Below are 26,927 nucleotides of genomic sequence, written 5' to 3' on the forward strand. Positions count from 1 at the left end.
CTCCTTTCCCCCCCTTCTCCTTTCCCCCCTTCTCCTTTCCTTCCCCCCCCTCCTTCCCCTTCTCTTCCCCTTCTCTTTCCCCTTCTCCTCTCCCCCCCCCTTTACCCTTCTCCTCTCCCCCTTTCCCCTTCTCCTCCTCCCCCCTTTCCCTTCTCCTCCCTCCTTCCCCTTCTCCTCCCCCCCCTCCCCCTTCTCTCCCCCCTCCCCCTTCTCTTCCCCCCTCCCCCTTCTCCCCATCCCTCCCCCTTCTCCCCATCCCTCCCCCTTCTCCCCCATCCCTCCCCCTTCCCTCCCTCCCCCTCTGCCTCCCTCCCTCCCCTCCCCCTGCCCCCCTCTCTCCCTCTACCCCCCTCCTCCCCCTGTCAGAAACAGAGACACTGATAGACAGAGAGTGATAGACACACACAGACAGACAGACAGAGTGATAGAGACACTGACAGAGACACACTGGGGGGGGGGGGGGCATCCCAGCACGCTGTTGGAGGGATCCCGGTGCTGCAGTCGGTAAGTAGAAAATGTTTTATTTATTGATTTAAAAAAAAAATTATTTCTTATTAATTTTTTTTGATTGATTTATTGGTTGATTTATTGATGTTTTTATCATTTATTATTGATGATGGCTCTTTATTTGTAAAACTGAAGTGTTTAATGTTTGTAAACTTCCCTTTAAACCCCCCCCCCCCATTCCCTACGCCTGATTTGTAACCTACGCCTGATTTTCTAAAGTGTAGACAAGGTTTTTCCGAGCGTTCCAAAAATCTTCACTTACTCCATTCTAAGTTAGTTTGGAGTAAGCTTTCACTGCTGAAACTTTGAAAACAGGCGTAAGTGGCCGATTACGCCCCCTTTTGAAAAAAAATTCTGTTCCAAAGTGAAACTGTTCTAACTGACTAGAACTGGAGCAAACTAAATGCCAAGAATTTGAATTTCTAAGATACTCCGTTCTACACCAGTTGCTCCAAAAAATCAGGAGCAACTGAGGCCGAAACTTGGGCCCTATATGTCTCTTCCTTGGATTTAACACTGTCCCTAATTTCCCTTGTTAGCCACGGTTGAGCCATCTTCACCGTTTTATTTTTACTCCAGACAGGGATGTACAATTGTTGAAGTTCATCCATGTGATCTTTAAATGTCTGCCATTGCCTATCCACTGTGAACCCTTTAAGTATCATTCACCAGTTATCCTAGCCAATTCACGTCTCATACCATTGAAGTTACTTTTCTTTTTCAGGACCCTAGTCTCTGAATTAACTGTGTCACTCTCCATCCTAATGAAGAATTCTACCATATTATGGTCACTTTCCCCCAAGGGGCCTTGCACAACAAGATTGCTAATTAATCCTCTCTCATTATACAACACCCAGTCTAGGATGGCCAGCTCTCTAGTTGGTTCCTTGACATATTGGTCTAGAAAACCATCCCTTACACACTCCAGGAAATCCTCCTCCACTGTATTGCTACCAGTTTGGTTAGCCCAATCTATATGTAAATTAAAGTCACCCATGATAACTGCTGCACCCTTATTGCATGTATCCCTAATTTCCTGTTTGATGCCATCCTCAACCTCACTACTACTGTTTGGTGGTCTGTACACAACTCCCACTAGCATTTTCTGCCCTTTGGTGTTCCGCAGCTCTACCCATACAGATTCCACATCATCCAAGCTAATGTCCTTCCTTACTATTGCGTTAATCTCCTCTTTAACCAGCAACGCTACCCCATCTCCTTTTCCTTTCTGTCTATCCTTCCTGAGTATTGAATACCCCTGGATGTTGAGTTCCCAGCCTTGGTCACCCTGGAGCCATGTCTCCATAATCCCAATTACATCATATCCGTTAACAGCTATCTGCGCAATTAATTCATCCATCTTATTACGAATGCTCCTGGCATTGAGACACAGCCTTCAGGCTTGTTTTTTTGATACTCTTTTTCCTTTTAAAATTATGTTGCAATGTGGCCCTTTTTAATTTTTGCCTTTGATTTCTCTGCCCTCCACTTTTCCTTATCTCCTTTCTACCTTTTGCTTCTGCCCCCATTTTACTTCCCTCTGTCTCCCTGCATAGGTTCCCAAACCCCTGCCATATTAGTTTAAACCCTCCCCAACAGCACTAGCAAACACGCTCCCTGCGACATTGGTTCCGGTCCTGCCCAGTTGCAGACCGTCATTCTTTGACCTCACAAAGGCCTTCGACACTGTCAACCGTGAGGGATTATGGACGTGCTCCTCAAATTCGGCTGCCTCAAAAGTTTATCACCATCTTCCGCCTGCTTCACCATGACATGCAAGCTGTGATCCTAACCAGTGGATCCACCATAGACCCAATTCACGTTCGGACCGGGGTCAAGCAAGGCTGTGTCATCGCACCAACGCTCTTCTCGATCGTCCTTCCTGCATTGCTCCATCTCACCCTCACTAGTCTTCCCACTGGAGTGGAGCTAATCTACAGAACAAACAGGAAACTGTTCAACCTCAGTCGCCTCCAGTTCGGATCCAAGGTCGTCCCATCCTCTGTCAATTGAAATACAGTACGCAGATGACAATTGCGTCTGTGCACTTTCGGAGGCTGAACTCCAAGCCATCGTCAACACCTTCACCGAAGCATATGAGAGCATGGACCTTACACTAAACATCCGTGAGATAAAGGTCCTCTACCAACCTGCCCCCACCACACAGTACTGCCCTCCGATCATCAAAATCCACGACGAGACCTTAGACAACGTGGACCATTTTCCATACCTTGGGAGCTTACTGTCAGCAAGGAAAGATGTCGATGATGAAGTCCAATGCCTCCTTCAGTGTGCCAGTGCAGCCTTCGGTCGCCTGAGGAAGAGAGTGTTTGAAGACCAGGACCTCAAACCCGGCACCAAGCTCATGGTCTACAGAGCAGTAGTGATACCCACCCTCCTATATGCTTCAGAGACATGGACTATGTACAGCAGGCACCTCAACGCACTGGAGAAGTACCACCAACGCTGCCTCCGCAAGATCCTGCAAATCCATTGGCAGGATAGACACGCCAATGTCAGTGTTCTCGCTCAGGCCAGCATCGAAGCATTGACCACGCTCAATCAGCTCCATTGGATAGGCCACATCATCTGTATGCCTCATACGAGACTCCCAAAACAAATGCTCTACTCGGAGCTCCGACATGGCAAGCGGGCCCCAGGTGGGCAGAGGAAATGCTTCAAGGACATCCCCAAAGCCTCCTTGAAAAAGTGCACCATCCTCACTGACATCTGGGAATCCCTGGCCCAAGACCGCTCAAAGTGGAGGAGAAGCATCCGGGAAGGCGTTGAACACTTCGAGTCTCTTCGCCAGGAGCAAGCTGAAGCCAAGCGTAAACAGTGGAAGGAGCGCACGACAACCCAAGCACCCCACCCACTCGTTCTTTCAACCACTGTCTGCTTCACCTGAGACAAAAACTGTAGGTCCTGCATTGGACTCATCAGTCACCTGAGAACTCATTTTTAGTTTGGAAGCAGGTCATCCTCGACTCCGAGCGACTGCCTAAGAAAAGATGTCCTGTGTAATCCTATATAAGAACCAGAGTTTCTCTAGCCAAAGCCTCTTGCCCCTGGTATCATCTTAGTGAATCTCTTCTGTACTTGCTCCGTGGCTTTGATACCATTAAACTGTCTCAAAATCTGGCTCCGTTTAAACTATAGCTACTGCTACTATAGCAATCCCAGCCTGACACTTGTTTGTTTCTATTGTGAGATCACATGGTTTTGGGTTGGATGGAGAGTGCATATATTGTGTGGGACAGCCTGGATGGACCAGGGGGTCTTTTCCTGTCCGTCATTGTTCGTATGTTCGTATCATGTGGCCCTGGATTGAATTGTAAAGGGCTCTACTCTACGCTGGTAAATCAAGTGTTTTCAGATCATGGGCTGGACTGTCGGCATTTTCACAACATTAACAAACAATTCTGCCCAATATTTATCCCTCAATCAATAGAACAACAACAGATTATCTGGTCATTATCACATTGCTGTTTGTGTGCGCAAATTGGCTGCTACGTTACCTACATTACAACAGTGACTACACTTCAAAAATACTTAATTGGCTGTAAAGCACTTTGAGACGTCCTGTGGTTGTGAAAGGCGCTATATAAATGCAAGTCTTTCTTTTCTTTTTCTCTGTAAGGTTATAAAGTGACATGGGGTGCAAGAGACTCCTTGAGCACTTTTAAAACCAGAATTGATTACTCAACTCCTTGTGATGTCAAGCCCAAGTGATTAAATGGCCATCCATGGGGAGTCTTGCCCTGCTCCCCTACAGATGCAGATCGGGACCTGACTGCAGTCATTTTTTGCATCGCTGGGAAGCAGGCGCCACTTTATGGTGATGCACAAGTGGCAGTATAACTGCGCCTTTAAAGCTCTCCTCCTGCGCCAGAGCTCTCTACCTTAACAGCAACTGCACTGAAATATGGTCACTGATCTCAATAATTTGAATCAAATGAAATGTATAAAAGCATGGCAAGCAAAATTAGAATAAATTGGACTGAATTTTTACAAGCTGTTTAGGATTCTCTCGGGGAACTGAACAGTTTGTGATGAAATGGAATATCTAAATATCCAGTAGAAATCTCAACTGATGTACTGTCAGCATAAATATTGAACATCATAAGCAAACCGTTCTTTTTTTTCTTTCTTCTCCATCTCCTAATTTATGAACTCCGGCTGCAACTGCAGTCTGTTGTGTGAAGTGTTGTTTCTCAGCGCAAAAATTGGTTTTAACTGTTCTCGCTAACTTTTTAATGCAAGTAGACACTTGTGCCATATTCAATAAATCAATCCTTACTTACTGGCGGGACGCCATTAGGACAAAAATAAAGCTCATCCTGAATGTGCTGCAGACACCAAAGGAAAGTGTAACTGATGACAGGGCAATTTTGCAAATTTACCAGATCATTCGATTGGCCTTATGTTATGTATGAGCACATTCTCGGTTAATCAGCTCAAATATTGCCATGTTTGGCGGCAGATGTTCTGAATAATTTCTAACACTTTTCAAACAGTTGAAGAATTAAGTTTCACAGAAACAATTTTTTTTGCTGATTTACCCTGTCTCTCCCTTCATGTTTTGACTGGCACCAGATGTCGTCATTCTATAATGTTTCAATTTGCACCTTTTTTTAGAACATAAGAACATAAGAAATAGGAGCAGGAGTACATTTGGCCCCTCAAGCCTGCTCCATCATTCAGCAAGATCATGACTGATCTGATCATGACTCAGCTCCACTTCCCTGCCCGCTGCTCATAACCCTTTACTCCCTTATCGCTCAAAAATCTGTCCATCTCCACCTTAAATATATTCAATGACCCTGTGGTGTATGTAGCACACAAATCACTGACTTCACACGGTCTGGTGTAAATCTAACTGCTGTGACCTTCGTCCTTTATTGTTCAGCTCCAGAGTGCCTCTCAGGTGTGGTGGTCAGCCTTTTATAGTGCCTGTTGCAGGTACTTCCAGGTTTCCCACGACAGCGCCCTCTGTGGTGTAGCATTGTGCTTACATTACATTTAAGGTACCAGGACGATACACACATCAATACATAACAGACCCAGCCTCCACAGCTCTCTGGGGCAGAGAATTCCATAGATTTACAACCCTCTGAGAGAAGAACATAAACAATAGGAGCAGGAGTAGGCCATACAGCCCCTCGACTCTGCTCCGCCATTCAACAAGACCATGGCTGATCCGATCATGGACTCAGCTCCACCTCCCCGCCGGTTCTCCACAACCCCCCATTCCCTCATCGTCTCAGAAACTGTCTATTTCTGTCACAAATCTATTCAATGTCCCAGCCTCCACAGCTCTCTGAGGCAGCGAACTCCACAGATTTACAACCCTCAGAAAAAATATCTCCTCATCTCCGTTTCAACTGGGTGGCCCCTCACTCCAAGATCGTGCCCTCTAGTTCCAGTCTCCCCCATCAGTGGAAACGTCCTCTCCGCATCTACCCAGTCAAGTCCCCTCACAATCCCACACATCTTGATAAGATCACCGCTCATTCCTCTGAACTTCAATGAGTCGAGACCCAACCCACTCAACCCTTCCCCACAAGTCAACCCCCTCATCCCTGGAATCAACCCAATGAACCCCCTCTGAACTGACTCCAAAGCAAGCACATCCTTTCGCAAATATGGAAACCAAAACTGCATGCAGCATTCCAGGTGTGGCCCCACCAATAACATATACAGCTGTAGCAAGACTTCCCTGCTTTTATACTCCATCCCCTTTGCAATAAAGGCCAATATACCATGGCCTTCCTGATCACCTGTTGCACCTGCACACTGCCTATGACCATTTCCCATATCTCGGGAGCCTCGTAACAAAGGCAGACATTGATCCGGAGATTCAACATCGCCACCAGTGCGCCAGTGCAGCCTTCGGCCGTCTGAGGAAAAGTGTTTGAAGACCAGGCCCTCAAATCTACCACCAAGCTCATGGTCTACAGGGCTGTAGTCATACCCGCCCTCCTGTATGGATCTGAGGCATGGATGATGTATCGAAGGCACCTCAAGTCGCTGGAGATATATCACCAACGATGTCGCCGCAAGATCCTGCAAATCCCCTGGGAGGACAGGCGCACCAACATCAGTGTCCTCAACCAGGCTAATATCCCCAGTATTGAAGCACTGACTACACTCGATCAGCTTCATTGGGCGGGCCACATAGTTCGCATGCCAGATACGAGACTCCCTAAGCAAATGCTTTATGCGGAGCTCCTTCATGGTAAATGAGCCAAAGGAGGACAGCGGAAACGTTATAAGGACACCCTTAAAGCCTCCCTGGTAAAGTGCGACATCACCACTGACACCTGGGAGACCCTTGCCGAAGACCGCCGAGGTGGAGAAAGTACATCCGGGAGGGCGTTGAGCTCTTCGAGTCTCAATGCAAAGAGCATGAAGAAGCCAAGCGCAGGCAGCGGAAGAAGCGTGCGACAAACCAGCCCCACCGACTCCTTCCCTCGACGAATGTCTGTCCCACCTGTAACAGGGTCTGTGGCTCTAGTATCGGACTGTTCAGCCATCAAAGAACTCAAAGAAATTCCTCCTCATCTCAATTTTAAATGGGCGGCCCCTTATTCTGAAACTATGCCCCTAGTTTTAGTTTCCTCTATGAGTGGAAATACCCTCTCTGCATCCACCTTGTCGAGTCCCCTCATTATCTTATATGTTTCGATAAAGTCACCTTTCATTCTTCTGAACTCCAATGTGTATAGGCCCAACCTACTCAACCTATCTTCATAAGTCAACCCCCTCATCTCCGGAATCAACCTCGTGAACCTTCTCTGAACAGTCTCCAATGCAATTATATCCTTCCATAAATACGGAGACCAAAACTGAACACAGTACTCCAGGTATGGCCTTAACAATACCCTGTACAGTTGTAGCAGGATTTCTCTGCTTTTATACTCTATCCCCCTTTCAATAAAGGCCAATATTCCATTTGTCTTCCTGATTACTTGCATACTAACTTTTTGTGTTTCATGCACAGGGACCCCAAGGTCCTTCTGTACTGCAGCACTTTGCAATTTTTCTCCATTTAAATTATAAATTGCTTTTCTATTTTTTCTGCCAAAGTGGATAACCTCACATTTTCCCACATTATACTCCATCTGCCAAATCTTTGCCCACTCACTTAGTCTGTCTATATCCCTTTGCAGATTTTTGGTGTCCTCCTCACAATTTGCTTTCCCACCCATTTTTGTATCATCAGCAAACTTGGCTACATTACACTCGGTCCCTTCATCCAAGTCATTAATATAGATTGTAAATTGTTGAGGACCCAGCACTGATCCCTGCAGCACCCCACTAGTCAGTGTTTGCCACTAGAAAATGACCCATTTATCCCGACTCTCTGTTTTGTGTTAGTTAGCCAATCCTCTATCCATGCTAATATATTATCCCCAACCCCGTGAACTTTTATCTTGTGCAGTAACCTTTTATGTGGCACCTTATCGAATGCCTTCTAGAAATCTAAATACACCACATCCACTGGTTCCCCCTTATCCACCTTGCTCGTTACATCCTCAAAAGACTCCAGCAAATTTGTCAAACATGATTTCCCTTTCATAAAACCATGCTGACTCTGCTTGATTGAATTATGCTTTTCCAAATGTCCCGCTACTATTTCCTTAATAATGGACTCCAGCATTTTCCCAATGACAGATGTTAGGCTAACTGGTCTATAGTTTCCTGCTTTTTGTCTGCCTTTTTTAAATAGGGGCGTTACATTTGCGGTTTTCCAATCCGCTGGGACCACCCCCAGAATCCAGGGAATTTTGGTAGATTACAACCAATGCATCCACTATCTCTGCAGCCACTTCTTTTAAGACTCTAGGGTGTAAGCCATCAGGTCCAGGGGACCTGTCTATCTTTAGTCCCATTATTTTACCGAGTACTACTTCATTAGTGATAGAGTTTGTATTAAGTTCCTCCCTTCCTATTGCCCCTTGATTATCCATTATTGGGATGTTTTTAGTGTCTTCTACCGTGAAGACCATTACAAAATATTTGTTCAACATCTCTGCCATTTTCCTGTTCTCCATTATTAATTCCCCAGTTTCATCCTCTAGGGGACCAACATTTACTTTAGCCACTCTTTTCCTTTTTCTGTACCTGTAGAAACTCTTACTGTCTGTTTTTATATTTCGTGCCAGTTACTTTCATAATCTATCTTCCCTTTCTTTCTCATTTTTTTAGTTGTTCTTTGCTGGCTTTTAAAAGTTTCCCAATCCTCTGGCCTCCCACTAGCCTTGGCCACATTGTATGCCCTTGTTTTCAATTTGATACCATCCCCTATTTTCTTAGTTAGCCACGGATGGTTATCTCTTCTCTTACAGTCTTTCCTTCTCATTAGGATATATTTTTGTTTAGTGATGAAATATCTCTTTAAATGTCTGCCACTGCTCATCAACCATCCCATACTTTAATCTATTTTCCCAGTCCACTTTATCCAATTCTGTCCTCATACCTTTGTAGTCTCCTTTATTTAAGCTTAGGACACTGGTTTGAGAACCAACTTTCTCACCCTCCAACTGAATTTGAAATTCAACCATGTTATGGTCACTCATTCCTAGAGGATCCTTTACTCGGAGATCATTTATTGATCATGTCTCATTACACAGTACCAGATCTAAGATAGCCTGCTCCCTGGTTGGTTCCGCAATGTACTGTTCAAGGAAACTATCCCAGATACACTCTATGAACTTTTCCTCGGGGCTATCCTGGCTAATTTGCTTTGTCCAATCAATATGAAGGTTAAAATCGCCCATGGTTATTGCTGTTCCTTTATTACAAGCCTCCATTAATTCTTGACTTATACTCCGTCCAACAGTGTAGCTACTGTTAGGGGGCCTGTAGGTTACACCCACCAGAGACTTTTTCCCTTTATTATTCCTTATCTCCACCCAAACTGATTCAACATCTTGATCCTCTGAGCCAATATCATTTCTCACTAACGCAATGATCTCATCCTTTATTTACAGTGCTACCCCACCTCCTTTTCCTTTCTGTCTGTCCTTCCAAATTGTCAAATACCCCTGAATATTTAATTCCCAGTCCTGGTCATCTTGCAACCACGTCTCTGTAATGGCTATCAGATCATACCCATTTGTACCGTCAACTCATCTATTTTGTTACGAATGCTATGTGCTTTCAGATAAAGACCTTTTAAGTTGTTTTTTTACCATTTTTTCCTGCTTTGACCCTACTCTCTGATTCACCTTTATGTTTATACATTCTGTCCCTTCCTGGCACGCTCTGGTTTTCATTTCCTCCAGTGCTATCCTGCTCTATTACCTTCTCCTTGTTCTTTGACTTTTAAAATTTTCGCTCACCTGAATCCTCCCCCCACTAATTAGTTTAAACCCCGCTCTAGTTATTTGATTCGCCAGGACCCTAGTCCCAGCATGGTTTAAGTGGAGCCCGTCCGGACAGAATAGCTCCGACTTTCCCCAGTCCTGGTGCCAGTGTCCCACGAACCAAAACCCTTTTCTCCCACACCAATCTTTGAGCCACATGTTTAATTCTCTGATCTTATTTACCCTCTGCAAATTTGCTCATAGCTTAGGTAGTAATCCAGAAATTATTACCTTTGTGGTTCTGCTTTTTAATTTGGCCCCTAGCTGCTCATACTCTCTCAGCAGAACCTCTTTCTTTGTCCTATCTATGTCGTTGGTACCCACACGGACCACAACAACTGGATCTTCCCCCTCTCATTCCAAGTCCCTCTCCAGCCCTGAGGAGATGTCCTTAGCTCTGGCACTGGGCAGACAACACAGCCTTCAGGACTCACATTCTCGGCTGTAGAGAACCGTATCTATCCCCCTAATGATACTGTCCCCTACCACTACAACGTTTCCTTTTACTCCCCCCACTTGAATGGCCCCCTGTGCCACAGTGCTGTGGTCAGTTTGCTCATTCTCCCTGCAGTTCCTGCTCTTGTCCACACGGTGGGTAGGAGCCTCGAAGCTGTTGGACAAGAGCAAGCTCCGAGGCTCCTCCATCACTACATCCTGAGTCCCCATACTTTCCTCACTCATAGTCACACCCACCTGTCCCTGACTACGGATCGAATTTAAATTAATTACTCTAATTGGTGTGACTAGCTCCAGGTAACTCTCCCCCTCCCTGATGTGTCGTACTGTCTGCAGCTCGGATTCCAGCTCATCAGCACAGAGTCGAAGTTCCTTTAGCTGCAGATACTTGCTGCAGATGTGGTCATGATGGGCCTCAATAGGGTCAACCAGCTCCCACATGCAACAGCAGAAACACATCGCCTGCCCTGCCATCTCTAATGTATTTAGTTAATTAGATTTAGTTTTTAGTTATTAATCCCAGCCCCTAATCTAAGTCCCTTAATTTAAAGCAACAAAAGAGAGAGAAAAACTCATCAACCAATCACTTCTCTGCCTTCCTGTGATGTTGAATGTAGTCGCTCTGTTCTCCTTTGTCGCCCTCTCTTACCTGTTCACGCTGCTCCCTGGCAGTGACTGGCTGCTCGCTCTTTTATGCTTCACTGCTCCTCAGGTGTTTCCTCCTAGGTCAGTGTGTTGGTGCTGTGTGCTGGGCTGGGCTGCTCACTCTTTTATGCTCCGCTGCTCCTCGGGTGTTCCCGCACAGGTTGCGGTGTCGGCGCTTTTGTGTTCAGTTTCCAGCTGTTTATTGTTCTGTGAATAGAGAGCTGGTGTCACTATCATTCTGCACCTTCCAGTGCTTTGGAAGGCACTTGTTTATTTTAGTTTGCACTTAAAAACTACTTTGAATGGTCTTCCCATGCACTTTTGCATTAAAGTGCTGTAAATTCATTCATTGTAATTTGTACCTGCACACAGATCTTTATGACTGCAACTTTTACATTGCCATTTACTGTGTGCATTTAAATATTCTAGTATCTATATCTCAAAGAAATTGAGACATAAATTTTGTTTCACCCATTTCGTGTTGTCACGATTTAGTCATATTGTGAAGTAAGTAATGCCAGCAACAATTACCTTACCTTTCATTATATTTCAATTATTGCACCTCTGGTGGTACTCAGGCAGCAGTCCTACCTATTTCTGTCTGGCATTTCCTTTTTGTTTTGCCATCTTATGAATGTTAATTCTTCCCCCTCTTTCGTGGCACAACAAAAACAAAATGAGATGCAGGAAATTGGAGACTGTGAACAGGAATAGTTTTTTTGTTGTCATGAGACAGTTATTTTTTCATCTCAAAGCAACATGTTCGTTCATGCTCTTTGCATGAGTGAACGACCGGCTTGCCACTTTAAATCTCCGTCCTACTCCCACTCTGATCTCTCGCTCGTTGGCCTTCTACACTGTTGCAATGAAGCTCAAGGAATACCACCTCTCTACTAGGCATTTTCTAGTAACATTGACTTCAACAACTTCAGACGACCGCAGCTCCTATTTTCTCTCTGACGACATCCGCTGGTAATCTAGGATGGTGTATCCGTGCTTCTGGAAATGGAGGAGGTTGTGGGTTGGTGCTTGAGCTGGTGGGGAGGGGGGATCTACTATTGGTATAGAGTCAGCGGAATGGTCTACCTGCCTTTAATTTTCACCACACTACCGAGCCACTGGAACCTGTTCTGCTTTGCCAGTTTTTCAACGCTTTCCTCCCCCTCTGCTCGACTGCTTTAAGCATTCAGACATCCTTTTGGACTTGTATTTATCTGTTATTTCTCCAATGGGCTGGATTTTACAGTAGAAATAATGGTGAGGCTAACAGCGTGGAAATCGGACAGCATCACACCCGCATTTAAACATAGAAATCGTGAAGCTGCTGTCCGAGATGCTCTGCTCCTCCTAAAGCTGCGCGATAACGGTATTTCGCTGAGAGACTCACCATTGAAATACATTGAACGGCATGAAGTTGCAGTACTTACCCGAAGGGTATGGGAACATAGTGGTTATGTTACTGGACTAGTAATCCAGAGGCCTGGACTCAAGATCAGGAGACGTGAGTTCAAATCCCATCACGGCAGCTGGGGAATTTAAATTCATTTAATTAAATAAATCTGGAATAAAAAGCTAGTATATGACATGAAACTACCGAATTGTCGTAAAAACCTTCTGGTTCACTAATGTCCTTTAGGAAAGGAAATCTGGCATCCATACCCTGTCTGGCTTACATATGACTCCAGACCCACAGCACTGCAGTTGATTCTTAAATGCCCTTTGAAATGGCAGCTCACCACCACCTTCTCAAGGGCAATTAGGGATGGGAAATAAATGCTGGACTTGCCAGAGACACCCACATCCCAGGAATGAATAAAAAATGAAGAATGAAAAATGGATAATAAAGAATGAAACTAAACTCGCTAGAAAAAGTTAGAGCTTGGGTATTCCAGTGTAAATATTCTTTTAATGGTGTGTTTGGGCTTAATTACTGGCAAACAGCCTCTCTGGCACTGAAAATTTACTTTAAAAAATGTGGAGATTCATTCCCTCAGATTTTAATTATTATTGGACCATCAGTAATGGAGGGGACTAAGTGGAAAAAGACAAAGAATGGCAAAGGATGGCCATAGATACAGCTATAAAGCTGCGCGATAACAGTATCTCGCTGAGAGACTCACCATTGAAATGCATTGAACGGCATGAAGTTGCTGTACTTACCCGATATATATATATATAGGGGTACGGTAACATAGTCCTGCGTGAGACCATCAGCGGCAGGTTGGGGCCATAAAAGGAACGGCGAGCGGCCCTTGACGCAGTGTGGTGGCCCCGGGAGCAGCATGGCGGCATACCACTGCAAGGTACAACGTGAGTTGGCGCAGGAGGGCGATGGCAGCGAAGAGGGCGACTGGATTGGACGTCACCATAATCCAGGTCGGTGATTGGAGCGTGGGCAGGTACAGCAGGAGCGGCAAGGTCTGGGCGCAGGAGCGGCGAGTGATCATGGAGCGATGCAATCGGGGCCCAGGAGAGGCGAGGGCCCAGGGGTAGTACGGGCCAGCCCACACTGCAATTGTCCGTGCAGCAGAGCTGGTCTCCAGTTGTCTTGGTTAATCTTTGCCACTGGACCAAGATTGAGCTCTGTCAAGCTCATGTGGTGGCTGGTGTGAAACGGCCATCATACATTAAAATAATCCATGCACAGGCATCTTCCACCCTTCAGGATGTAGTTCGGGACCTGGAATATTAAGTCCTTCATTGAAACACCTGTGAACTCATCCCTTTTTGGCGTGGAAGCAAGTCATCCTCGATACGAGGGACCGTCTATGATGATGATGATATAAAGGAGAAGAGCTCAGTAGGGAGCTGCCAACCTTGGAGATTACTTACTTTCCTTTAACTCATCCAGATCTTTAATCTTTACATCCTATTTCACTTATTGCCCTGTCCTCACTGACTTCCACTAGCTCATTGATTAAAAGATCTGTGCTCTCCATCTGCTTTACCATCAGAACCTTCAGACAGAAGTCTCGAATGCTTTTCCTAAAGCCCTCCTCCATGTACATCTCACCCCAGCATTATCAAAACTTACCACCACGCATGCCTTTGGTCAGTTTCCCAGTCTTGCTCCCAACCTCCTGCTATGTCGAGTCCAGCTTTGTAAAGTACCTTGGGACTTTTTGTTATTTGAAAGTTGCTATACAAATGCAAGTTGTTTTTGGATTTACTTTACATGCCCAAGAGCTAAAACTCAGAAGTGCCATACACAAGTGAATTATAATACGTTTCTCAGAGTGCAGTGAACTTAATGATATATCACTGAAGTAATCACACCAGTGCAGTAATCACTAGTGTTAGCATTACAAATAAAAGATTAGAATTATATTGTAACATTTTAGTGTTGGCCTACATTGCCAGTGCAGTAGTGTCATGCAATCATAAAATAGTAAATCACAGAAGGAGGCCATTTGGCCCATCGAGGCTGCGCCAGCTCTTTCGAAGAGCTATCCAGTTAGTCCCACTCCCATACCCTTTCCCCATATCCCTGCAATTTTTTGTCCTTCAAGTATTTATCCAATTCCCTTTTGAAGGCTACTATTGAATCTGTATCCACCACCCTATCAAGTAGTGCTTTCCAAATCCTAACCACACATTGCATAAAGAAGTTTTTCCTCATGTCGCCTCTGGTTCTTTTGGCAATCACCCTAAATCTGGACCCTCTGGTTATTGACCCCTCAGCCATTGAAAACAATTTCTCTTTATTTACTCTATTTAAACCATTCATGATTTTCAACACCTCTTATCAAATCTCCGCTTAGCTTCTCCGTTCTAAGGAGAACAACCCTAGCTTCTCCAGTCTATCCACGTAACTGTAATCCCTCATCCCTGGAACCATTCTAGTAAATCTCTTCTGTACCCTCTCCAAAGCCTTCAGGTCCTTCTTAAAGTGTGGTTCCCAGTGTGGGCTGGGGCCGAACTCGTGTTTTATACAGTTTAGTATAACTTCCTAGTTTTTGTACTCTATGCCTCTATTTATGAAGCCTAGGATCCATATACTTTATTAACTGCTTTGTTAACCTGTCCTCCCATCTTCAAAGATGTGTGCACAGGCACTCCTAGGTCTCTCTGTTCTTGCACCCCTTTTAAAATTGTACCATTTAGCATGCATTGTCTCTCTCATTCTTCCAACCAAAATGTATTGTCTCTCTCATTCTTCCAATCAAAATTACCTTGCATTTTTCTGTGTTGAATTTCATCTGTCATGTTGTCTGCCCATTCCACTAGCCTGTCTATGTCCTCTTGAAATCTATTATTATTTTCCTCATTGTTTACTACACTTCCAAGTTTTGTGTCGTCTGCAAATTTTGAAATTGTGCCCCGTACCCCCAAGTCCAAGTCATTAATGTGTATCAAAAACAGCAGTGGTCCTAGTACTGAACCTTGGGGAACGCCACTGTGTATCTCCCTCCAGTCTGAAAAACCATGATTCATCACAACTCTGTTTTCCATTCCATCGCCAATTTTATATCCATGCTGCTCCTGCCCCTTTTAAGCCATATGCTTCGATTTTGCTACCAAGCCTATTATCAAACTTTTGTCAAAGGCCTTTTGAAAGTCCATATACACAACACTAACTGCACTGTCTGCACCTGCCCTCACTGTTACCTCATCAAAAAACTCAATCAAGACCCTCAATACTTCATTTAAATACTTGAGTGAAAGTAAATTTTTACAGAGCCGAATGGCAGATAAATCCCTGGACCTGATGGCTTGCATCCTAGGGTCTTAAGAGAAGTAACAGCAGGGATTGTGGATGCATTGGTTGTAATTTACCAAAATTCCCTGGATTCTGGGGAAGTCCCAGCAGAATGGAAAACTGCAAATGTAACGCCCCTATTTAAAAAAGGAGGCAGACAAAAAACAGGAAACTATAGACCAGTTAGCCTATCTGTGGTTGGGAAAACGTTGGGGTCCATTATTAAAGAAGCAGTAGCAGGACATTTGGAAAAGCAAAATTCGGTCAGGCAGAGTCAGCATGAATTTATGAAGGGGGAGTCATGTTTGAAAAATTTGCTGGAGTTCTTCGAGGATGTAACGAACAGGGTGGATAAAGGGGAACCAGTGGATGTGGTATATTTGGACTTCTAGAAGGCATTTGACAAGATGCCACAGCTCCTCCCGGAGTCACAGTGCGGATTTGTCCCCGACGGGGCACAACGGACATGATTTTTGCAGCACGACAGCTACAGAAAAAATGTAGGGAACAACGCCAGTCCTTATACATGGCTTTCTTCGACCTTACAAAGGCCTTTGACACTGTCAACTGCGAGGGTCTATGGAGTGTCCTCCTCCGAAACGGATGCCCCCAAAAGTTCGTCACCATCCTCTGCCTGCTCCACGACGACATGCAGGCTGTGATCCTTACCAACAGATCCATCACAGACCCAATCCACATCCGGACCGGGGTCAAACAGGGCTGTGTCATTGCCCCAACCCTCTTCTCAATCCTTCTCGCCGCCATGCTCCATCTCACAGTCAACAAGCTCCCTGCTGGAGTGGAACTAAACTACAGAACCAGTGGGAACCTACTCAACCTGCGCCATCTCCAGGCCAGATCCAAGACCATCCCAACCTCTGTCGTCGAGCTACAGAAGGCGAACGACGCCTGTGTCTGCGCACATACAGAGGCTGCACTCCAGGACATAGGCGACGTATTTACTGAAGCGTATGAAAGCATGGGCCTTATGCTAAACATCTGTAAGACAAAGGTCCTCCACCAGCCTGTCCTCACCGTACTGCACTGCCCCCCAGTCATCAAGATGCACGGCACGGCCCTGGACACTGTGGACCACTTCCCATATCTCAGGAGCCTCCTATCAACAAGAGCAGGCATCGACAACGAGGTCCAACATCGCCTCCAGTGCGCCAGTGCAGCCTTCGGTCGCCTGAGGAATAGAATGTTTGAAGACCAGGCTCTCAAAACTGCCACCAAGCTCATGGTCTACAGGGCTGTAGTAATAACTTCTGTATGGTTCAGAGACATGGACCATGTACTGTAGACACCTCAAGTTGCTGGAGAAATATCATCAACGATGTCTCCGCAAGATCCTACAAATCCCCTGGGAGGACAGGCACACCAACATCAGAGTCCTCATTCAGGCTAACATCCTCAGCATTGAAGCACTGACCACACTCGATCAGCTCCGTTGGGCAGGCCACATAGTCCGCATGCCAGACACGAGACTCCCAAAGTAAGTGCTCTACTCAGAGCTCCCTCACGGCAAACGAGCCAAAGGTGGGCAGCGGAAACACTACAAGGACACCCTCAAAGCCTCCCTGATAAAGTGCGACATCCTCACTGACACCTGGGAGTCCCTGGCCCAAGACCGCCCTAAGTGGAGGAAGTGCATCCGAGAGGGCGTTGAGCACCTCGAGTCTCAACGCCAAGAGCATGCAGAAATCAAGCGCAGACAGTGGAAAGAGCGTGCGGCAAGCCAGTCCCACCTACCCCTTCCCTCAACGACTATCTGTCCCATCTGTGACAGAGTCTGTGGCTCTCGTATTGGACTGTTCAGCCACCAAAGAACTCGCTTCAGGAGTGGAAGCAAGTCTTTCTCGATTCCGACGGACTGCCTATGATGATGATGACATAAAAGGTTACTGTACAAGATAAAAGTTCACAAGATTGAGGGTAATATATTAGCATGGATAGAGGATTAGCTAACTAACAGAAAACAGAGAGTCGGGATAAATGGTTCATTCCCTGGTTGGCAACCAGTAACTAGTGGGGTGCCACAGGGATCAGTGCTGGGATCCCAACTATTTACAATCTATATTAATGACTTGGAAGAAATAACTGAGTGTAACATAGCCAAGTTTGCTGACGATACAAAGATGGGAGGAAAAGCAATGTGTGAGGAGGACACAAAAAATCTGCAAAAGGACATAGACAGGCTAAGTGAGTGGGTAAAAATTTGGCAGATGAGTATAATGTTGGAAAGTGTGAGGTGATGCACTTTGGCAGAAAAAAAATCAAAGAGCAAGTTATTATTTAAATGGAGAAAGATTGCAAAGTGCCGCAGTACACTTGTGTATGAAACACAAAATGATAGTATGCAGGTGCAGCAAGTGATCAGGAAGGCCAATGGTATCTTGGCCTTTATTGCAAAGGGGATGGAATATAAAAGCAGGGAAGTCTTGCTACAGCTATTTAAGGTATTGGTGAGGCCACACCTGGAGTACTACGTGTAGTTTTGGTTTCCATATTTAGGAAAGGATATACCGGTACTTGCTTTGGAGGCAGTTCAGAGAAGGTTCACTAGGCTGATTCCGGGGATGAGGGGGTTGATTTAATGAGGAAAGGTTGAGTAGGTTGGGCCTCTACTCTTTGGCATTCAGAAGAAGGAGAGGTGATCTTATCAAAACGTATAAGATTATGAGGTGGCTTGACAAGGTGGATGCAAAGAGGATGTTTCCACTGTTGGGGAGACTAGAACTAGAGGGCATGATCTTAGAATAAGGGGCAGGCATTTAAAACAGAGATGAGGAGAAATTTCTTCTCTCAGAGGGTTGTAAATTTGTGGAATTTGCTGCCTCAGAGAGCTAGGAAGCTGGGACATTGAATAAATTTAAGACAGAAATAGACAGTTTCTCAAACGATAAGGGGATAAGGGGTTATGGGGAGCGGGCGGAGTGGAGCTGAGTCCATGATCAGATCAGCCATGATCTTATTGAATGTCGGAGCAGGCTCGAGGGGCCATATGGCCTACTCCTATTCCTATTTCTTACGTTCTCATGTAAATGTTTACAGAGCCTAATGGCAACTATTTCAACAGGAACTTTTCTAGGAAATGTACTGAATTAACAAATGGGTGCTCCAGTCCTATGTCCTCTCCACCATAGATTTTAAATCCTTGCCCTTTCAAATAAACAGGCACCAAACACAGTTGGCACGACAAATGCTGCAGCAAGCGCTCGTTGAATTAAAACTACATATTCAGTAATTGGTACAAATCCTGGACGCTTATTGCAAATCTGTTTTTAGCATGCAGTTTCTACAGCAGAAGCCTAATGTAATGCATCTGCACATCCATATGTCATCTGCATGTTCCAAATAAACCACTCCAGCAATTGCAAAAGGATTAATCGTAAAATTGAGCATTTGTTCAAAATATATTGCATGTTAAAAATAGTAGTGTGCAGTGAGAGATGTTTTGCAAAATGAGGATTAAGTTGAAATATTAGAAAAAGTGGCATTAAACCACTGACAGTCGTAGTCACTGACCATTTGAGAATGCGGTTTCTATTAATCCCTCGCAAATATAGATATCTTGTCATGTAGCAGCTGGACAAAATTGTTATGAAAAATTTTATAAACAGCTTAAATTTGCATAGAACCTCTTACAGAACAAAATGTCCCAAGGCACTTTACAGAAGGAGAGTTGGAGCTTGAGCAGGAAGCAGAGGAGAAATTAACTCAATTTACAGTCAAACAGCTAAGCATAAAGGAACCGTTTGAAGGATGAGAGAGGGGTGGTAAAGCAAAAAGGCTTTTCCAGAAAGAAAGAATTTGCATTTAAAAAGCATCTTTTATGTCCTCATGTTATCCCAAAATGCCTCACGGCCAATGAACTGCCTTGACATGGTCGCTGTAGAAAGTGTCAAACACAGCAGCCAATTTGTGTACACCAAGGTCCCACAAAGAGCAATGACCTGCTAATCCATTTTGGTGGGGTTGGTTGAGGAATATGCGTTAGCCAGGACACTGGGGTATTAAGAGTGTCAGGCAGTGTTTTCTTTAAGCTGCGCAACGCTCCATGGGTTCCCCCATTGAGTCGGCTTTTAAATTGCAAAAACTGCGCATGCGCGGAATTTTGAATTATCCACGCAGGCCAAAAATAAATTACAGGGAACATTGGTGTCAGGGGACATTTTGTGGTAGCTAGGGCCTCGGTTTAAGGTCTCACCCATAACATTGCACCTGTGACAATGCAGCACTGCCCTCTGTATTGTGTGGCAGTGTCAACCTAGATTATGTACTTAAGGGCTTGAAGCCATGTCCTTTTGACTCCGAAGGGAAAGGGAGCTAAGCTGACATCTAATGAGGGAGTAGTAGAGTATGCCAGTGTTATGAGTGTAAGTTGAGTCACTGTAGCTGTCCTCTTCTTCAGAGGTAATTTATAAGGAAATGCTTGCCTTTTCTTTTCAACAAAAATCATCAAGTAGCTCATGTTGGTGCTCAGAACCACTGCAGTGATGAATTTCTTTAATATAGAAGCTCACTTGATGTCTTTGAAGATCAAAGTGTGACATATGACAAATTACCTGAAGGTTTATGGGAGAGTGCCTATGACAGTACCTGCGTCAGAGCAGTTCTCAGGAGGGAAAGATTTAGGGGCTGAAATTGCCCTCTGCCCCGTTTGGGGCGGATAATTTGAATTGACTGAAGATTTAGCGCCGGTAGAGATGGGGTGGAAAATGGAGCGATATTCAGGACTTTGTTTTTATGAAAGCCTCCCGGCGTTCTCGGGAGCTGTTGGAGGCGGGAGCGGGTGGAACAGAGGCGGGTGGGCAAGCACGTCAGCGTGGCGCTGATGAAGTCAGCGCAATGCGGACATGACACGTCATGCTGACGCGTTGCAACGTCCTTCCCCTTCACTTAAAGGGGAGGGACGCTCTGAGGCCTTGTGAGGCTTCCATGGTGCCCATTGGACCACCAGCGCGGAGTTCGGCCGAGCCAGCAGCCCAGCACCCAAGAGGGGGTGCCGGGCTGCCTGTTGGTGGCCCGGCCGAACCAATGACCGCCATTGTCGGGCCGACTCATGAGTCGGCCGACAATTAAAACAAAATGGCGGCCGTGGCGATGCGCCCTCTCCTTTAAGGGCACCACAGTGCCTGGCTACCGGCAGCTTCCCGCCGCGCTGATGTGCTCATCTGCCCGCCTTCCGACTCTGTTTCTGCCACCCTCTGCCTGGGGGAAATTGCGGACAGGTCCCACTCTCCGCCTGCCCCTGGTGGGAAGGCCTTACCGCCCCGTTACTGTCTCTGAGAGGCGGTAACGGGCTTTTAAAAAAGGGGCAATTTCGGCCCCTTAGGATTTCGGTGCACTCTTGGCTGACTCTTTGGAATGATGCTAAGTGGAGATGAGGTGATTACCCTCTGAAGGTTGAGGGTGGAGGTGTGTGGGAGGTTGAGGGGAGTGGGGCACAAAGCGCTTTACAGAAAATGATGTACTTTTGAAGTATAGTCACAGTTGTAATCTAGGAAACACACAGCAAGCTCCCACAAACAGCAATGTGCTAATGACTAGATAATCTGTTTTTAGTGATGTTGATTGAGGGATAAATATTGGTCAGGACACCAGGGATAACTCCCCTGCTCTTCTTCGAAATAGTGCTGTGGGATCTTTTACATCCACCTGAGAGAGCAGGCGGGGCCTCGGTTTAACGGCTCATCCGAATGTCGGCACTGCCGACAGCGTAACACTCCCTCAGCGTTGCTCTGGAGAGTCAGCCTAGATTTTTGTGCTCAAATCTTTGGATTGGGACTTGGACCCACAACCTTCTGACTGAGCCAAGAGTGCTACCCACTGAGCCACAGCTGACCCACAGTAACACACATTCACTGCCCTTGTGTAGCAAGCATAAAGGAATATTTTCTGTCCTTGCGCAAATTACATGGAGATTTACTGTCCTTGTGCAAACTATATTGGGATATTCACTGTCCTTGTATAGCAATTATGAAGAATATTTATTGACTTTGAATAAATTACATGAAGAGATTCACTATCTTTGCTTAGCTTATATAGAGAATATAAATTATATGTGGTGTGATTAACTGTTTTATTGAGGTGTTTGTTGAATTGTAATATTAAGGTGCTTTTATACTGCAGTGGGTTCTGGGTCTAGGTTTCAGGAAAGCATGATTATATCTTGTATGGAGCAAGTCTATATCTATTTCTGCCAAAGTGTAAATATCCTGAGTATACACATGTGCAAGTGACTCTTGACACTTCAGCCACTGCACATGTGCCAAGTAATGGGCTCATTGATCTATGTCACAGCGAAACCAGTCCAGTTCTGTGCAGCACTGTGGCAACACGTAGACATACTAAATCCAACACTTCTTTACCAGGCAGTCCCAGGAGCACCAGGGACTGGTGGAAGATCAGGAGACCTTGCAAAAACTGGGTCTTTGCTACAAGCAGATTTGCAAAGACCGATACATTTATCTCAGTATAACTGCTGACAGAGCAGGACCTGTATGTCGGGAGATGGCGGTACTACTATAACCGTAAGGGACTTTTGTTTGAGATGGACAGATGGAATTGATGGTAAATTTTTTTAACAACAAGGCAAAGAACTTGATGTGCTTTGTGTTTGCTGTGCAGGCGTGAGGTTTACCATCTACAGAAAGAGCTTCTGAAGGAACGGACACGGTGTAGGGCCCTGGAGGAAGAGTTGGAAAATCCAATGAATGTTCACAGGTGGCGAAAGCTTGAGGTGATTTTAGTTTTACTTCTTGCAATTTTTGCCATTAATAATGTTTTGAACTCTCTGATTAACAGCAGTAGCTCTCTTCTGACTGTGCATGCTTATGACAAAAACATGTTCAATTTAATTCGGCCACAAAGCCCACACAGTGTCAGTGGACAAAGTAGTGAAAGCAAACTGCACTTGACAAAAGCTGAGGCAGGCGTGTATTGGAATAGGAGACTTTTACACTGGATGTGTTGCTGCATATCTGGCAGGATATATCATGGAAGAGTGTGGAATAATCTATATTTCATCCATGAGGATGATATCATAACTTGTGAGTTGCACAGGTGTGATTATATTGTGTGGATGATCCTCAAGAGTAAAATACAAATTTTCCCATTATATAATCTGTTTAAACCATGAGATGCATTGGAATGTGATTTGGAGAATATGCTATTAAAAAATTAAATAGAATTTATCAGTGCTGGCATGTGTCTGGTAAGTTCCTCATATCTGTTAATGTTTCTTTTTAGCACTAATGCTTTTAGCAAGTAGATCATATGTAAAATGCTTCTCCAATAATATTTACGTCACTGAAAACGAGTGTTAGATGATGTAGATTTTCCTTGCAACTATTTTCTGTCACTATTAGGCATGAGAAGCGATTGTGAAGAACTGGAAACATCAATTTTGTTGGTGGTTATTGCTGTGCTATCACGTGATGAGAGGGGTGGTTTATAACATTATAACACATTTGGAGTTGCCATTCTGAGCTTTAGGCAAATGCAGATTGTTGGGCCAAGTGGAGGGAGCTTTATTCTGCAGCTGGATGAGATAGTCTGACCTCAGATTGTTGTTAGAAAATTGGAGCAGAAACAGCCTTAAAAGCGCTGAATGAATTTTCACGATAAGCTAGACCCTTTAGGGGTAACATTTGCGAATGCAGTTTGGGAGTGTTTAATCTAATATGGCAGGGGGATGGGAACCTATGCAGCGAGACAGGGCGAAGTAATATGGAGTCAGAAGCAGATGGTAGAAAGGTAAAAAGTAATAGTGGAAGGCCGAGTAAACAAAGGCAAGAAACAAAAAGGGCCACACTACATCATAATTCTGAAAGGACAAATCGTGTTAAAAAAACAAGCCTGAAGGCTTTGTGTCTCAATGCAAGGAGTATCCGTAATAAGGTGGATGAATTAACTGTGCAAATAGATGTTAACAGATATGATGTGATTAGGATTATAGAGATGTGGCTCCAGGATGATCAGGGCTGGGAACTCAACATTCAGGAAGGATAGAATAAAAGGAAAATGAGGTGGGGTAGCATTGCTGGTTAAAGAGGAGGTTAATGCAACAGTTAGGAAGGACATGAGCTTGGATGATGTGGAATCTATATGGGTAGAGCTGCAGAACACCAAAGGGCAAAAAATGTTAGTGGGAGTTGTGTACAGACCTTCAAACAGTAGTAGTGATGTTGGGGAGGGCATCAAACAGGAAATTAGGGGTGCATGCAACAAAGGTGCAGCAGTTATCATGGGTGACTTTAATATGCATATACATTGGGCTAACCAAACTGGAAGCAATGCGGTGGAGGAGGATTTCCTGGAGTGCATAAGGGATGGTTTTCTAGACCAATATGTCGAGGAACAAACTAGGGGGGAGGCCAACTTAGACTGGGTGTTGTGTAATGAGAGAGGATTAATTAGCAATCTTGTTGTGCGAGGCCCCTTGGGGAAGAGTGACCATAATATGGTGGAATTCTACATTAGGATGGAGAATGAAACAGTTAATTCAGAGACCATGGTCCAGAACTTAAAGAAGGGTAACTTTGAAGGTATGAGGCGTGAATTGGCTAGGATAGATTGGCGAATGATACTTAAGGGGTTGACAGTGGATGGGCAATGGCAGACATTTAGAGACCGCATGGATGAACTACAACAATTGTACATCCCTGTCTGGCGTAAAAATAAAAAAGGGAAGGTGGCTCAACCGTGGCTATCAAGGGAAATCAGGGATAGTATTAAAGCCAAGGAAGTGGCATACAAATTGGCCAGAAATAGCAACGAACCCGGGGACTGGGAGAAATTTAGAACTCAGCAGAGGAGGACAAAGAGTTTGATTAGGGCAGGGAAAATAGAGTACGAGAGGAAGCTTGCAGGGAACATTAAGACGGGCTGCAAAAGCTTTTATAGTTTTTGTAAAGAGAAAAAGGTTAGTAAAGACAAACGTAGGTCCCCTGCAGTCAGAATCAGGGGAAGTCATAACGGGGAACAAAGAAGTGGCAGACCAATTGAACAAGTACTTTGGTTCGGTATTCACTAAGGAGGACACAAATAACCTTCCCGGTATAAAAGGGGTCAGAGGGTCTAGTGAGAAGGAGGAACTGAGGGAAATCCTTATTAGTTGGGAAATTGTGTTGGGGAAATTGATGGGATTGAAGGCCGATAAATCCCCAGGACCTGATGGACTGCATCCCAGAGTACTTAAGGAACTAGCGGATGCATTGACAGTCATTTTCCAACATTCCATTGACTCTGGATCAGTTCCTATGGAGTGGAGGGTAGCCAATGTAACCCCACTTTTTAAAAAAGAAGGGAGAGAGAAAACAGGGAATTATAGACCGGTCAGCCTGACATCGGTAGTGAGTAAAATGATGGAATCAATTATTAAGGATGTCATAGCAGCGCATTTGGAAAGAGGTGACATGATAGGTCCAAGCCAGCATGGATTTGTGAAAGGGAAATCATGCTTGACAAATCTTCTGGAATTTTTTGAGGATGTTTCCAGAAGAGTGGACAAGGGAGAACCAGTTGATGTGGTGTATTTGGACTTTCAGGAGGCTTTCGACAAGGTCCCACACAAGAGATCAATGTGCAAAGTTAAAACACATGGGATCGGCAGTAGTGTGCTGACGTGGATTGAGAACTGGTTGGCATACAGGAAGCAATGAGTAGGAGTAAATGGGTACTTTTCAGAATGGCAGGCAGTGACTAGTGGGGTACTGCAAGATTCTGTGCTGGGGCCCCAGCTGTTTACATTGTACATTAATGATTTAGACGAGGGGATTAAATGTAGTATCTCCAAATTTGCGGATGACACTAAGTTGGGTGGCAGTGTGAGCTGCGAGGAGGATGCTATGAGGCTGCAGAGTGACTTGGATAGGTTAGGTGAGTGGGCAAATGCATGGCAGATGAAGTATAATGTGGATAAATGTGAGGTTATCCACTTTGGTGGTAAAAACAGAGAGACAGATGGTGACAGATTAGGAAAAGGGGAGGTGCAACGAGACCTGGGTGTCATGGTACATCAGTCATTGAAGGTTGGCATGCAGGTACAGCAGGTGGTTAAGAAAGCAAATGGCATGTTGGCCTTCATAACAAGGGGATTTGAGTACAGGGGCAGGGAGGTATTACTGCAGTTGTACAGGGCCTTGGTGAGGCCACACCTGGAGTATTGTGTACAGTTTTGGTCTCCTAACTTGAGGAAGGACATTCTTGCTATTGAGGGAGTGCAGCGAAGGTTCACCAGACTGATTCCCGGGATGGCGGGACTGACATATCAAGAAAGACTGGATCAACTGGGCTTGTATTCACTGGAGTTCAGAAGAATGAGAGGGGATCTCATAGAAACGTTTAAAATTCTGACAGGTTTAGAGAGGTTAGATGCAGGAAGAATGTTCCCAATGTTGGGAAAGTCCAGAAGCAGGGGTCACAGACTAAGGATAAGGGGTAAGCCATTTGGGACCGAGATGAGGAGAAACTCCTTCACCCAGAGAGTGGTGAACCTGTGGAATTCTCTACCACAGGAAGTTGTTGAGGCCAATTCACTAAATACATTTAAAAAGGAATTAGATGTAGTCCTTACTACTAGGGGGATCAAGGGGTATGGTGAGAAAGCAGGAATGGGATACTGAAGTTGCATGTTCAGACATGAACTCATAACATAAGAACAGAAGAATTAGGAACAGGAGTAGGCCATCTACCCCCTCGAGCCTGCTCCGCCATTCAACAAGATCATGGCTGATCGGGCCATGGACTCAGCTCCACTTACCCGCCCGCTCCCCATAACCCTTAATTCCATTATTGGTTAAAAATCTATCTATCTGTGACTTGAATACATTCAATGAGTTAGCCTCAACTGCTTCCTTGGGCAGAGAATTCCACAGATTCACAACCCTCTGGGAGAAGAAATTCCTTCTCAACTCGGTTTTAAATTGGCTCCCCCGTATTTTGAGGCTGTGCCCCCTAGTTCTAGTCTCCCCGACCAGTGGAAACAACCTCTCTGCCTCTATCTTGTCTATCCCTTTCATTATTTTAAATGTTTCTATAAGATCACCCCTCATCCTTCTGAACTCCAACGAGTAAAGACCCATCTACTCAATCTATCATCATAAGATAACCCCCTCATCTCCGGAATCAGCCGAGTGAATCGTCTCTGTAACCCCTCCAAAGCCAGTATATCCTTCCTTAAGTAAGGTGACCAAAACTGCACGTAGTACTCCAGGTGCGGCCTCATCAATACCCTATACAGT

The 26,927-nt window shown here is 45.0% G+C and overlaps 1 protein-coding gene across 1 annotated transcript in view; it reads left to right on the plus strand.

Moving 5' to 3' along the window:
• The window catches only part of cfap58 (cilia and flagella associated protein 58), a 249,312-nt gene that overhangs the window by 91,287 nt on the left and 131,098 nt on the right, over window positions 1-26,927 (plus strand). Inside the window, exon 14 of the mRNA XM_070874957.1 lies at window positions 22,312-22,423. Coding sequence (XP_070731058.1) covers window positions 22,312-22,423 — 112 coding nt within the window. The remainder of the gene's footprint in view (window positions 1-22,311; window positions 22,424-26,927) is intronic.

This window comes from Pristiophorus japonicus, chromosome 3 (genome assembly GCF_044704955.1).
Source record: "Pristiophorus japonicus isolate sPriJap1 chromosome 3, sPriJap1.hap1, whole genome shotgun sequence".
In the NCBI taxonomy this organism is placed as follows: domain Eukaryota; kingdom Metazoa; phylum Chordata; class Chondrichthyes; family Pristiophoridae; genus Pristiophorus; species Pristiophorus japonicus.